Here is a 15,390-nt window from a genome sequence, read left to right on the forward strand (position 1 = left end):
TACAATAGGCACCACCCAACACACTTCCAGACTCAAAAAGACAGCCACATGAGCCTCAACACGTTCCAACGCACATATGTGCCCCCCCCCCCACAACACATCTGCAAGGAGTCCCCTACTCACTGGTGATGTACGGCAGGGTGGAGAAGAAAGTCTTGAGGCGTCCAGCCAGCCATTCCATGCTCTCGTGGAGGTTGGCCAGAGCCTTCAGGTCACTGACATCACGCAGGATCTCGTTCTGGGGTATCAGCTTGTCTCCGAGGTTACCGGTCAGGACTTCCGACTCCTTGGCGAATGCCGCTCTTGATTGCAGTGGGGAATTGGGGGCAAGTAGCGAGGGAGAGGGCAAGTGAGGGATGGAAAGACAGGGTGTGATAGAAAGGATGGAGGAGGAAAGGGATGGAGAAAGAGGATCAAAAAAAGGTGACAAAAAAAAGAAAAGTCATAAACTACTATTCATAAACTATTCATAAAAAGTCATAAATGTCAATTTAGCTACCGCAGTAGCTAAATTGAAGTCTGTTATCAACGATTAAAAATCACAGTTGTGTTGGATGGACTTGGTCATAAAAGTCTGCTATACAGAAAGAACAGAGAACTTACTAGATAAGTCAAAATATAAGGTATCTAGAGACAATACTGAATGATAGGGAGTTCACTCTTCTTTTTTGGAATTTTTTTTCTCCCCTTTTTCTCCCCAATTGTACCCGGCCAATTGCTCCACTCCTCTGAGCCGTCCCGGTCACTGCTTCACCCCCTCTGCTGATCCAGGGAGGGCTGCAGACTACCACATGCCTCCTCCGATACATGTGGAGTCGCCAGCTGCTTCTTTTCACCTGACAGTGAGGAGTTTCACCAGGGGGACGTAGCACATGAGAGGATCATGCTATTCTCCCCAGAGCCCCCTCCCCCCCCGAACAGGCGCCCCGACCGACCAGAGGAGGCACTAGTGCAGTGACCAGGACACATACCCACATCCAGCTTCCCACCCACAGACACGGCCAGTTGTGTCTGTAGGGACGCCTGACTAAGCCGGAGGTAACATGGGGATTCGAACTGGTGATCCCCGTGTTGGTAGGCAACGGAATAGACCGCTATGCTACCCGGATGCCCGTGAATGCTTTTTTTGTGTGTGTGTGTGTGTGTGTGTGTGTGTGTGTGTGTGTGTGTGTGTGTGTGTGTGTGTGTGTGTGTCTGTCGGCAATTGTTTATCTTTTTTCAACCATGTTTATGCATGCATGAAATAAACATGTTTGTGTACTAGTATGCATTTATACCTGGACAATATCGGTGTGTGTGTGTGTGTGTGTGTGTGTGTGTGTGTGCGCGCGCGCACACATAGAGCATCAACTGTGTCTAGTGGTTTTCAGATGAAGTGCTGGATGCAGGCCCTGAAGTGGTGGGAGCAGAGAGGGAAGGTAGGAAAATGGGGGGCCAAAGTGGACAATCACACAAATCTTTCATGAAAAAATGAGAACCAATTTCCTTCGTTTTTTCAAGAGTGTCTTGTTCTACACACGAGGCACCACAGAGAATCAGGGAAGATGTCTGCAAATAACGGTGTCTGTGTGTGTGTGTGTGTGTGTGTGTGTGTGTGTGTGTGTGTGTGTGTGTGTGTGTGTGTGTGTGTGTGTGTGTGATTGTGCACACAAATGTATGTGTTTGTGGGTGTACTGGCATAAATGACAGGCAACTTGGGCTCCTACCCACACCCACTTGGGCCTTAAGAGGTAAGCACATCCTGGGTGGGCCCAAGATCAAGACCCCCCCCCCACCCTCTGAAAAAACAAAGAAAAATGAAATAAAAAGAGACACCAAATGCATAGATGGACACACACTCTGACTTCACGCCAGCGTGCATGGAGATGAGACCCTTATTAATGCGGCTTTATCAAAGCAAAGAGGTTGCCAGTCGCGCGGACACTAATCCCCCTTTCAGAGTGGTGAAAACCTCCACAGCTCCCAAATCAAAAAGCTGTACAGTCTCTTCCACACTATCTCTGTGCTCATTCAACGTGTGTGTGTTTGTATGAGAGAGAGCGAGACAGAGAGAGAGACAGAGAGAGAGAGAGCATACACAGAACAGATTGACTTTCTGTGGCCACATAACCAATTTATTTATTTACTTTACTACTCCGCTCCGTTGAGCGCCAGCATTCCCTGAAGACGGCGCACATTCAAAGGCAATTTTGATAAGGCGACCCCTCTTACCCTCCCTTCCTCCCTTCTTCTCCTTCTTCCTTCCATTTCTGATCTTTTTTTCTTTTATCCCCCGTTCTCTTGCTTCCCTCAGACTGATGCTCTTTAAAAGAGCAATCATGACTTCTTTTATGGCTGTGTCTTATTCAACAAGAGAGTCTCCCATAATATGTGAATGAGGGAGCAGAGACGAGGGGGAGGACCTGTTTGCATGACTGCTCAAGTGAGTGTGTGTGTGTGTGTGTGTGTGTGTGTGTGTGTGTGTGTGTGTGTGTGTGTGTGTGTGTGTGTGTGTGTGTGTATGTGTATGTGTGCCCGCACAGTCCTTATTTCACTTGGTTGCATACGGCTGCTTGGTTAAAGAACAGTTGTGTGTCCGGACCACACTACCCAAACTATGTGTTTTCTGTGCACACATACAATTGTGATGAGTTTGTGTGTGTTCGTGCGTTAGTATATAAAAATAAACATACCTGGTGAAGTCCTCCTCATCCTCTCTCTTCTGCCGGGTCTGTCTGGGTTGGGTCATGTTAGCCCAGTTGGGGAGAGACTGAAGTAAACGACTGATGTCCTCGTCTTTGGCCCAGGAGGCGCTGATGGTCAGCTTCTCCTCACACTGGACAATACCCCTGGACAGAGAGAGAGAGAGAGACACACACACACACACACACACACACACACACACACACACACACACACACAGGAGTAGTTGTTAAGTGCTTCTTGGTAAGTATTGTAAATCTGGTACCATATTGTCAACCTTGCCCACCCAGCACTTGTTGCACATCTATTCGTCCTGAAGGGGCATCCCTCCTTCAAGGCTCTCCCTGAGGTTAAGACACAAAGTTGAATCAGTTCATCTGCACACAAGGCTTATTATTTATTTACCCTCCCAACCTTTTTTCTCCCCAATTGAACCCAGCCAATTACCCCACTCTTCCGAACCGTACCGGAGGGCTGCAGACTACCACACGAATCCTCCGATACATGTGGAGTCACCAGCCACTTCTTTTCACCTGACAGTGAGGAGTTTCACCAGGGCGATATAGAGCGTGGGAGGATCACATTATTCCCCTCAGCCCCCCCCCCCCGAACAGGCGCCCCGAATGACCAGAAGAGGCGCTAGTGCAGCGACCAGCACACATACCCACATCCGGCCTCCCACCCGCAGACACGACCAATTGTGTCTGTAGGGACGCCCGACCAAGCGTTAACACGAGGATTCGAACTGGTGATTCCTTGCGTTGGTAGGCAATGGAATAGACCATCATGCTACCCGGACGCCTGGACACAACCTTTATTGAACGATGCAACTATCCCCCAATCCTCTGTGAACAGTACACATGGCCATTGTAACTCTAGTTAATGGTCACGGCAATCTGCATATGAAACTGATCGTTTGTTTCGGTCATTATTTCACTGTATTGTTTATAAGGGTGGGGGTACCTGCAGTCAGGTGAGACTGAAGAGGTCACTTAGATGAGTGACGACACGTTTCTCTCAATAAACGTCAAGTCCAGATGAACTGATTCACCTTTCTGTGTCTTCCTCACTGGGATCATTGAGCATGCATAAAGACACTCCTGCTGAGGTTTCTCTTATTTTTCTCCCGGGAAGGTTTTGCTTCTGTGTCATTTTTTTCCCTTCCAAATGAAGGGTGCGAGCACTGAGGATCGTTTACAGTATCTGCCCGTTTTCCATGACGTGAATGTAAAGCCCGCCGAGGCGCTCATTATTATTCAAGGCTATGCAAATCAAATTGATTTGACAATGAATGCATGGGGTTTTGAAGGTAAAAGTAAAGGAGTCGAAGTAGTAGAAACACAAAGAGACGAAGCAAAGAGGGGAAAAAAAAAATCCATCACTCATTCTCCACTTTTAATGTCCGTTTGCCAACCAAATGTAAGAATGTAAAATTCTGGTTTGTATTTTCATTGGCCTGCATTGCAGTTAGCCATGTCAGCTTGAACACAGTTGACTTTTACAGCTGTTTACCAGGTAGCTAGCGGTGTGCTGCAGGTAGCTGTGTGCTCCCTGTGTATTCATAATGAAATATGAAATATAATTACAGTACCACCAGTGTGGTGTTAGATAAAATTTGGGCAGACTGCCAATGTACCTTTGCTTTGTTTGCATATGTCTGGATGGGAGAAACTGCTTGGCTCTGCATTAAATATACATACTTTGTGCTCAAGACACCCGCTCTCCTGGGTTTCACAATCCTCTAGTAGCTTCACACACACACACACACACACACACACACACACACACACGCTTGTCCAGGTAGAACTGTATACTAGTGCATAAACATATGCATATTGCATGCATGCATAAACATGGTTGAAAAATATAAACAAGCAATTGCCGACACACACACACACACACACACACACACACACACACACACACACACACACACACACACACACAAACACACAGTTTGGCAGCGTCTGTTGGGCTCATCTTCATTTCTCTGAGGCCCCATTGAGACAGAGTCTGACCTGTGACAGTGTCCAGATGGACACCCAGCAGTCAGTCGCTACTCTCCCCCCAACCCCTGGGCCCCTCCATCACTCCATACCTCCACTACACCATAGCCTCCAGCCCTCCCTTCACCTGGCCAGGTGTTACAAGCTCCCAGGGGGGCAGGGATGGATCCTCCCTCGCTGTGTGTGTGTGTTTGTGTGTGTGGGTGTGTGTGTGAGTGTAAACAAGGAGGTGTATATTTTCCAAAAAAACATTCCTGGTACATATTTATATTTCATAAATAACACCTCATACACAAGCACATATGTTGAGGCACCAAATATGGGAAAAGGTACTTGGGATTGAAACTCTCTAATGTTGTTGACAGTGCACAGAGAGTACATATAATTGTGTTCCCTGGTATTTTTGGCTGGACCGGCTGGTGGGCCAGATCAGGCTGACTGATCAGGTTTGACATGATTGGAACGCCGGATCGGGTGCCCAACAACGTAACTGAAGTTGCACGATTGGCGGCTGCACGCCGAGAGGCATAAGGGAGAGGACAGAGTTAAAGAGGTCATATCATGCTCATTCCAGCTCTATATTTTTATTCTGGGACTCCGCTAGAGCAGCTCTGCATGATTCACAGTTCAGAAAAGTCCTTATTTATCTTACACCGGCCCTTTATGCGGCCCCTCAGTTCATACACGGTCTGAAACCAGCCTTTTCAATAGTATTGTTTCAGCTGTCCCTTTAAGGCCCCCCTCCCTAAAAGCCCACTGCTTTCCACTGATTGGCTAACTTCTGGAAGCCTGCTGAGAGGGAAGCACTCAGTCTGCGTGAGCACCGCCTCATCCTCTTGCCCGTGTTGAGGGCAGCCAAAACTAGCCACTAGGCAGGGATTATGAAAATGTGTTACACAGTGATGTAGATCAGTAACAGATGAAAATGCTTGACCACAAAGGCAGTGCTTTCTTTTTTTTTGGGGGGGGGGGCGTCCCCTTTTTTCTCCCAAATTGTTTCCGGCCAATTACCCCACTCTTCCGAGCCAACTCGGTTGCTGCTCCACCCTCTCTGCCGATCCGGGGAGGTATGCAGACTACCACATGTCTCCCCTGATACATGTGGAGTCACCAGCCGCTTTCCACCTGACAGTGAGGAGTTTTGTCAGGGGGATGTAGTGCGTGGGAGGATCATGCTATTCCCCCCACCCCCTCGAACTGGTGCCCTGACCGACCAGAGTAGGCACTAGTGCAGCGACCAGGACACATACCCAGATCCGGCTTCCCACCCGTAGACACGGCCAATTGTGTCTGTAGGAATGCCGCCTGACCAAGCTGGAGGTAACACGGGGATTCGAACCGGCGATCCCCGTGTTGGTAGGCAACAGAACAGACCACCACACCACCCGGACGCCCAAGGGCTGTGTTTTCTGTCGGAGAGAATAACTCCCTTTGGCACGGACTTTGTAACCCTGCACACATTTTACATGCACCTCCTAGCTTTTTAACACACTAAAGAACAGGGGAAAATCCTAAAACGCATGATGTGGCCTCTTTAAAGCACCACAAATAACAATCACTCTGACAAAACACTCACTGGCAAATACACAAAAGGATTGCGTGGCTTTTGCGGCCACTAAACCTGCACAAATAACCAAAAAAGGGACCAAATATTTCCCCAAGCACCTGCAAAGGGTGAAATGCACCCTTAACTGCGCTGCCAAGCAAATATCGTCCCGGTGCTCCGGTGCTATCTGCATGTATTTCAATTAGGTAATATGCATAGGTTTGGTGCAAAATTGGCCCCTTTCTATGCAAATAAGCCTCATTGAACAAAAATTCCAATTCACAAACACCAGCGCTAATAGCCACATGCAGATAGAGTGAAAATTATTAGCGTCTTCGGAGAGTTGGTGGCAACTGATGGCCAGACTTCCCAGTGATCATGGCAGCAGTGATTTTAGCCAGGAGAAGGCATCATCACGCCAGGCATGCTCGTGAATGGATACTGCGAAGGAGGGTATCACTTTTTGATTTAACTGAGACCCAAATCCTTCGCAGAGTTGCCAGGTCTGCAATTCTTGCTATACTTGATGACATCAAGGATGACATCGAACCTTCCTATTATGTTCTCGGCACAAAGCCACCATTTATACTTTGCCACACAGAAAACTGCAATCAGACGCAAACCAAGGACAAATTGCAGTCAGCTGCAAAACTTTATGGGCATGTTTCCGCTGTAATATCACTAGCGCAATATCTTTTGTGAATCGGACCTTGAGACGGGGCAGATGGCGGTTGCAAGTGATGCAAAATTCACGGCGCTATCAGTGGCCACAATTCATTCTTTGTGAATTTGCGGGTGAGTCATAGAAAAATGAGACATCCGCAGATAGAAACACATGAAAGAGTTGTTAACAGACAATTACAATTAATAATACTGCATTAGATTTATATAGCGCTTTTCTAGCCTCCCAAAGCATTAAATATTGAAGGGGGTCAGTCACTTAAATGACCACCAATGTGTAGCACCCACCTGGGCGATGCACGGCAGCAATTAAATTAAATTAAATTCTCTTTCAAGTCAAATATTCAAAGATATGAGTGGAAAGTACTGTTCTTGCAACAGCATTTATAACCCCCCCCCCCCGAACGTAGCTCAACCATGTCGGGTGATATGCTACTTCAGTACACTATGACAACAAACATGACTGGGACCACTACAGAAAATTGCAGATGAGCATTTAATATCCAGGAATTCACAATATAGACACTACCACTGACTATCCTTGTAATAAACTGACCATACACGGTCCAGCCATACACTAGGTGCTGACCTAGTCTTGTTTCTTAGCTGGCTGGGGAAGGACATAGTGACATCGTTTCAGTATAGTAAGATGAAAATGTGTGAGCAAGGGGGTCAACAAATGAATGTATTTGTATAAGAATATATATAGCAGTACAGCAGTATATTTTACATATAACAGCCATGTTTTTAGTTATTTTTTTAAAACAATTTTTACAATGGTCGTTTATAACAGCTGCCGACAGGTAAATGGTCTCTAAAGCATCCCCAAAGCATCTGTATATGTCACGCAACCCGCCAAAATGTGTACACTTTAAATTCCAATACCTGAGCAACAGTATCAAGCACAATAGTCCTTCTAGTTTTACCTGTAGGCTGTGTTGCAGATGTCCTTGTACTCTTTCAGCTTATCACACACCATCTCGAGGAACTGGTTGGAGTAAGCACTGAGGTCCTGCATCAGATTCATGAGGTCCTGGATAGACTTCTCCACCACCACTGTGCTCTGGAGGAGGAGACACAATAGCACAGAGAGAGGAAGAGGGAGAGACCCTTTGTCAGTAGGTGTATTGTTTTCTGCTAACAGTCCTCTGTGGCGATGGTTAAAATTGTTCCCCTTGCAGCTAAAAGGTGTATGGTATCGTCAGCTTGCATGTATTCAGGTGTTTTTGAGAAGAAAACAGCAGTATGTAGTTTGGCATTGACCTGCACTTTAAATCATAAGGAAACCATAAAGGGCAGCACGGTGGCACAGTGGTTAGCTCGATGGCCTCACAGCAAGAAGGTCCTGGGTTTGAACCCCAGGGTTGTACAACCTTGGGGGGGGGGTCACCCCAGGTTGTCCTCTGTGTGGAGTTTGCATGTTCTCCCCGTATCTGCGTGGGTTTTCTCCGGGTGCTCCACTTTCCTCCAACAGTCCAAAGACGTGTAGGTCAGGTGAATCGGTCATACTAAATTGTCCCAAGGTGTGAACGTGTGTGTGTATCTGTGTGTGTTTGTTGGCCCTGTGATGGCCTGGCGGCCTGTCCAGGGTGTCTCTCCACCTGCTGCCCAATGACTGCTGGGATAGGCTCCAGCACCCCACAACCCCAATTGGGATAAGCGGCTTGGATAATGGATGGATGGAAACCATGAAGGTGCTACCAAGGATACCTATCCTCTGTCCTGCCATCTCCATTCCCCTTGTGTTTCAGTCAAGTCAAACATCCTTCCATCCATTAACCCGACCGCTTATCCTGCTCTCAGGGTCGCGGGGATGCTGGAGTCTATCCCAGCAGTCATTGGGCGGCAGGCGGGGAGACACCCTGGACAGGCTGCCAGGCCATCACAGGGATAATTAGGGTGTAAATGTGATCTGTAGTGCAGTGATTTGGTAGAAAGCCAATCTAACCCTTGCTCAAAATAAAAAATAAAATATACACCATTAAAAAAAAAAATAAAGAAAAAATAAAGAAAAAAACATCTTTGTAGACAAATAAATGGACAGAGAAGAACGGCAGGGGGGCCTCTTTTTTCTGCGTAACACTGGGGTTGTGATGAGGTGTGTGCCGAGTCTGATCTGGACTGTGCTGAGGCTAATGTAATAAGGTGATTATTTATTTACCTGTCTGTCACGCAGTGTGATAGGATGACTCTAAACTCACCAGCCTGTCTGTACTTACGTCAGCCAACATAACTGGATAACTCTGCATTCACCAGTCTGTCTGGGCCTGTCTCTCTCTCTGTATCTGTATGTGTCTTTCTGTCCGTCTGTGTCACCTGTGGCTGGGCTTGATGACTGCCACTGGAGAGCTTGTCGTGAGTAATAACGGTGTAGTTGTGGAGTGGAGGAACCTTCGTGGGTATGCGGGTGTGCGCGGGTGTCTGTGTGTTCCGAGAGTGTGTGTGTTTACGTAACGGTCCTGCCATCACCAGGAGCCGCGGCAGGGCTGTGACAGCAGTCATTACAGATTAGCCACTGCAGCATGACTAATAGCTGCCTCGGGAACAGCGGCGCGACTTCACATTTACTCACGCGCGTGCACGCGCGCCACAAACTTCCGAAAAAACACACACCTTCGAGCAATTCGAGAGCTGTTAAATGAGATTACAACTTAGTATTTCCCGGTTTGCCTGCCCCTAGCACTTACCAATCCCCCCATACAACTTCAATAACAGTGATAACCTGTTATTAGCCTAGCAACAGGCTGACTCCTGAATCCTGGAGCACTGTGACGACTACAATGGCTGGTGTAGGCCAAGTCATTCATGTCAGACCCTAACACACACACACACACACATACACACACACACACTCACACACACAGAAACACATACAGAAACACACATACACAGAAACACACACACATAGAGAAACACATACAGAAACACACACACAGAAACACACATACACATATAGAAACACACAGACACACACACACACACACACACAAACACACACGCACACACACACAAACACACGTGTGCACACACACACACAAGTGCACACGCACACAAAGAGGGACTAACACATATTAGCAGGTACTCGGCCACCACTGACAGATGTGTACACTCAGTAATGCACTTCTATCAGCCAAATATTAAAAAAAAACTATTTCTGCTTCCTTGTTTGCCCGTGTCAAGATTTATACTTTTAACAGGTCTGGCTTTCTCTGCTGTCAATAGCTGTGAACAAAACGGTGTTAAGAATTACCTCTGAAAAACTAATAGGCATGTAGAGAAAATGGCTTCAGAGGGCATTTAGAATAGTGATGCCAGCTTGCAGCACAAATGACATCAGCAGTTGAGGCAAAACAGCGATGGAGTGTGATAGTAATTTATTCTTGTAGGATGTGACAGAGGCTGGCACACACAGCAAACTCTCTGCTCTCACAAGCTGTGGATCACAGACCAAAGCCCTCAGTGGGCCTTTATCCTGATGAATTAGAACTGCATTACATCGGTGGGGACTCCAGGCACATGTGGCACAGACTGCTAGTGATAACAGACGACAGACCCAATCCGGGCAGTACCACCGCCTCACTTCCGGATGACCTGAACAGGTTCTATGCCCGCTTTGAGTGTGACCCGGGACCACCAGGCAGTACTCAGAACCTTGTTGGGCACTCACCCCATGATGTATCACATCACGTGATGGAGGCTGGCGTGAATAAGGTTTTTAAATCTGTCAAAGCACGCAAAGCTGGGGGTGTCCAGGTAGTGTGGCGGTCTATTCTGTTGCCTAAAAACACAGGGAACCCAGTTCAAATCCACGCATTACCTCCGGCTTGGTCGGGCATCCCTACATACACAATTGGCCGTGTCTGTGGGTAGGGAAGCCGGATGTGGGTATGTGTCCCGGTCGCTACACTAGCGCCTCTTCTGGTCGGGGACTGGGGGGAATGGCATGATCCTCCCAGGCGCTACATCCCCTTGGTGAAACGCCTCACTGTCAGGTGAAAAGAAGCAGCTGGCGACTCCACATGTATCGGAGGAGGCATGTGGTCGTCTGCAGCCCTCCCTGGGTTGGCAGAGGGGGTGGAGAAGCGACCAGGATGGCTCGGAGAGTGGGGCAACTGGCCAGGTATAATTGGGGAGAAAACGGGAGGAAAAAAGCCACCCAAAAAAAAAAAAAAAAAAAACACCTTGAAGGAGAAAACACCTATGTCAGAATGTAGTTTATTGACTACAGCTCTGCATTTAATACCATACTATCATCTAAACTGGTGCTGAAGCTTAGCGGCCTTGGTCCTGGTAATTCCATCTGTAAATGGTTATATGACTTTCTGACAGGCAGACCTCAGACAGTGAGAGCAGGTACCCGCTACTCATCTACCATAGTTCTCATCAGAGGAACACCGCAGGGTTGTTGCCTCAGTCCCTTCCTCTACAGTCTGTTCACACATGACTGTGTTGCCAAATATCACAACAGCATAGTGACATTCACAGATGACACCACAGTAATTGGACTGATAAGTGACAACAACGAAGATGCCTACAGGAAGGCGGTGAGGGAACGATCCATGTGGTGTCAAGATAACAACCTCTCCCTAAATGTTGAGAAAACAAAGGAGATAACTGTTGATTTAAGGATGTCCAAAACAGTTAAGACACCAGTTCACATCAACGATGTCCCTGTGGAAAATGTGAAGAACTTCAGATCTCAGACTCCCTCTCCTGGTCTCTAAATACCGGTTTGTCATTAAGAAGGCACAACAGAGACTAAACTTCCCGAGATGTCTTATGAAACTCAGAATGTCCACAAAATTCCTGGTCAATTTCTATCAGACCACCTTAAGAGAGAATCTTTATTGGAAGCACAGTGATGTGTTTTGGCAACCTGACTGAACAGAACCACAAACAACTGAGAAGGATAGTACAAACGGCTTCAAAAAATCATAGCACTGCCACAGCTTCAGGACATGTACACCAGCCGCTGCAGAAGGAAGGCCCTAAGTATCATGGAGGACACCAGCCACCCGGCACATAGAGTCTGTTCTCCTTCTTCCCTCAGGACAACAATTACAGAGCATCAGAGCTCCGACCAGCCGCCTCAAAGACAGTTTTTACCCCCAGGCAGTCAGAATAATGAACAGTCGGCACCTCACATAACTCTAGCGATTTATTGTTTTGTGGGATTTTTGAGTTCTTCTTTATTGTTCTTGTATGTATATATATATATATATATATATATATATATAGTTTTAAGGGGTGAGAGAGCCAGGGCATATGGATTTCATTGTATTTGAAGGTACATGGCACTTTTTATATGCCTATGACAAAGTGAACTTGAACATTTGGTTGGTCTTCATAGTAGTAAGCTCAGAGCTAGACAGTTCATTTCTCAATCAGGGTCAAAGGTCGACAATGTTTAAGACACCTCGCCCTACACAGTGGACATAATCATCAGTCTGTCTTTAATATTTTACATGCAGTCACAGTAGCAGATTTCTGCTGTTTTTTGTTTTTTAAATCTATTGATATGCATTCTGACAACGAGGGCAAGGGGTGAGCTGCTGCAATGACAAAAGGAGACTGCAGGGGGCAACAGTGACTAGAAATGAACAGGGACAAATGGAGAAACCAGCGATGTGGTGGTATGATATTAATATTAATAACACTTCTCTGTCTGGCTTTCTCTCTCTCACTCTTTCTGTCACACTGTTGCAAGCTGAAACACACACACACACACACACACACACACACACACACACACACACACACACACACACACACACACACACACACACACACACACACACGTTGGGCTGAGGGGGTGGAGGGTAATGATCCATAACACTTCCCATGCCCATGGAGTGCTAACCAAGGCCAAGTCCCTGCCAGGGGACCACCCTTTACTGTCTTTGCCTGCCCCCTCTGTCAGCCTGCCAGCAGAAGGGGAGAAACACACGCAACCTGCAGGAGGGCTCGCTGGCACTGCAGCTCTGACTGCAGAGTACTACAGCTCAGGGGCAGCATCCTACACGGCCTTCTTCTGAAAGGCAGTTTAAAGAAATAGCAGTGGTTATAACAATGCTGCGAGGTTGCTTTGCCGTGACTCGGTGATGGTGTTATTATAATAGCGTGACGCTTTATTGATCCCCATAGGGAAACACTCTTTGAGCTCGCTTCATTTTTCGAAGGACAGTCAGAAAACAAGTCCCCATAGAGGGAAAAAGCATGTCTAGTAGGGTTTCAGCATGTTGCACAAGGCCACCTCCGCGGGATAGGTGACCGACTTCCTCAGACAATAGAAGGACACGTGGTTGTTGTCACCCGGACTCTGATCATGCATGGCTACAGGTGAGAACTCCTTCCGGGTTTCTCACAGTCTCTCCCCGCAGAGCAGGACCAAAGCCAGAACAGTATGATCCTGGGTGATTCATTGACTGACTCAATATATAGTTTTAAAGGTAGAACAAGTAGGATTTGCTGGTTGGGGTTTGTAAATGCAACATTTGAAGTTGCCTCCCTGACCGCAGTTGCCAGAACATATCCCAGTGTACAGGCCAACCCCGCATCGCTCTTCATCCCCATCCTCTACTTCAGTGCTGGCCAGCGGGTGAAAGCCTACCCCAGATTCACTCTCGTTTTGGAATGAAATTTGTCCACTTGGTGTTTCGACTCTCTGTATTTGCTGTGTCCACCACTGTCGGTGCTGTGTCCGCCATTGTCGGTGCTGTGTCCGCCATTGCCGTAGCTTCCTCTCGGATGCATGCTTAAGATCTAAATCTGGCACCTGATCGCTAGAGTCCCACTGCCCAAATGTTAAGGCCCAGAAATGTCCAGTACACAGCAAAATAAGAAAATACAAGGCGTCCCGGGTGGCGTGGCGGTCTATTCCGTTGCCCATCAACACAGGGCTCGGCGGTTCAAATGCCTGCGTTACCTCCGGCTTGGTCGGGCGTCCCTACAGACACAATTGGCTATTTCTGCGAGTGGGGAGCCGGATGTGGGTATGTGTCCTGGTTGCTGCACTAGCGCCTCTTCTAGTCAGTCGGGGCACCTGTTTAGGGGGGAGGGGGAACTGAGGGGAACAGCATGTTCCTCCCATGCGCTACGTCCCCCTGGCGGAATTCCTCACTGTCAGGTGAAAAGGAGCAGCTGGTGACTCCACATGTGTTGGAGGAGGCATGTGGTAGTCTGCAGCCCTCCCTGGATTGGCAGAGGGGGTGGAGCAGCGACCGGGACGGCTTGGAAGAATGGGGTAATTGGCCAAGTACAACTGGGGAGAAAAGGGGGGGAAAAATACAGGCAGATACAGACACTGCCACACACATCCAGCCGGTCATAAGTGATGACTGAGGGGAAATATTTTTGTTTGAGTCTATACATCGACTTTTAGGAAAATCCTAGTTGTTGTACATCTAAAGTTTAGCACAGCAGTTTACTTACAAATAAACACAAATTAAAGGGTAAGTGGACTGCGTTAATAAAGCCCTTTTCTAGTCCACCAACCACTCAAAGTGCTTTTATAATGTGCGCCTCACATTCACCCATATTCACATACTGATGGTGAAGGCTGCCATGCAAGGAACCAACCTGCTCATCAGGAGCAGGTTGGGGTTCAGTGTCTTCCTCAAGGATGCTTCGACGCGCTCTCTGGAGGAGCTGGGGACCGAACCAGCAACCTTCCCATAACTAGAGGACCTGCTTGACCTCCTGACTCATGGCTCATTCACAGCCACAGCCCATTTTTATGTTGCGTGGGTGTGTGTGTGTGTTTGTGAAGATGTGTTATGGGTTTTGTAAAGCCCTGGTGACCTGTCAGAGGGTGTCTCCCCGCCGTCTGCTCAGTGTCTGCCAGGACAGGCTCCAGCCCCCTGCGAGCCTGAATTAAAAGCAACAGTGATTTCCCATGCATGCGCTGCATCCCACAGACAATGAGTGATAATCTACAGGATTATGTTCCATCCATGTCTACCTCAATTATCTAAGCACACAAAAGTTTAGCGCTGCCTCCCTTATTAACTGCCAAAGTAACCCCAAAACAAAGACAAACGAGAGGCAGAAATGCCTCTCCTTCCCACTGTGTTTTCACAACCACCCTTTTGAGTTTGCACAGTGATTCTCCGTGCATCCACTCGGTACTTTGAGGGAACCAAACTCAATAGTGAGCCAACTTAGTGAGAGAGGGGAAGGGTAAACAATGGGTCCTCGATCCATTACTTCTACCCTAACAAATGCTCTGGCACACGGCTTGCCTTGTCTAATTCTGCTCATTTAACATGGCCATTTGTCTTAGGCAGCAGAAATCATTAAAAAGTAATCAAGGGACAGATTGAGAAACGGAGGAGGAGGGGGGGGGAGAAAGGGGGAGCGTAAGAGGAGAGGTCCTGCTGGGTCCCCTCCATCTTATTTAACTGACATAGGAGAAGCAATGTACTCTTAAAGCACCTCTGTCTTTGTGTGTGTGTGTGTGTGTGTGTGTGTGTGTGT

General features: G+C 47.6%; 1 protein-coding gene across 2 annotated transcripts in view; it reads right to left on the reverse strand.

Annotated features, from left to right (window-relative positions):
* Window positions 1-15,390, reverse strand: part of exoc4 (exocyst complex component 4) — a 185,970-nt gene that overhangs the window by 42,907 nt on the left and 127,673 nt on the right. For both annotated transcript variants that reach the window (XM_056276597.1, XM_056276598.1), the window contains exons 14-16: window positions 7,842-7,978; window positions 2,673-2,828; window positions 124-302 (exon numbers count right to left, since the gene is read on the reverse strand). In XM_056276597.1, the coding sequence (XP_056132572.1) occupies window positions 124-302; window positions 2,673-2,828; window positions 7,842-7,978 (472 nt within the window). The remainder of the gene's footprint in view (window positions 1-123; window positions 303-2,672; window positions 2,829-7,841; window positions 7,979-15,390) is intronic.

This window comes from Lampris incognitus, chromosome 3 (genome assembly GCF_029633865.1).
Source record: "Lampris incognitus isolate fLamInc1 chromosome 3, fLamInc1.hap2, whole genome shotgun sequence".
NCBI lineage: Eukaryota > Metazoa > Chordata > Actinopteri > Lampriformes > Lampridae > Lampris > Lampris incognitus.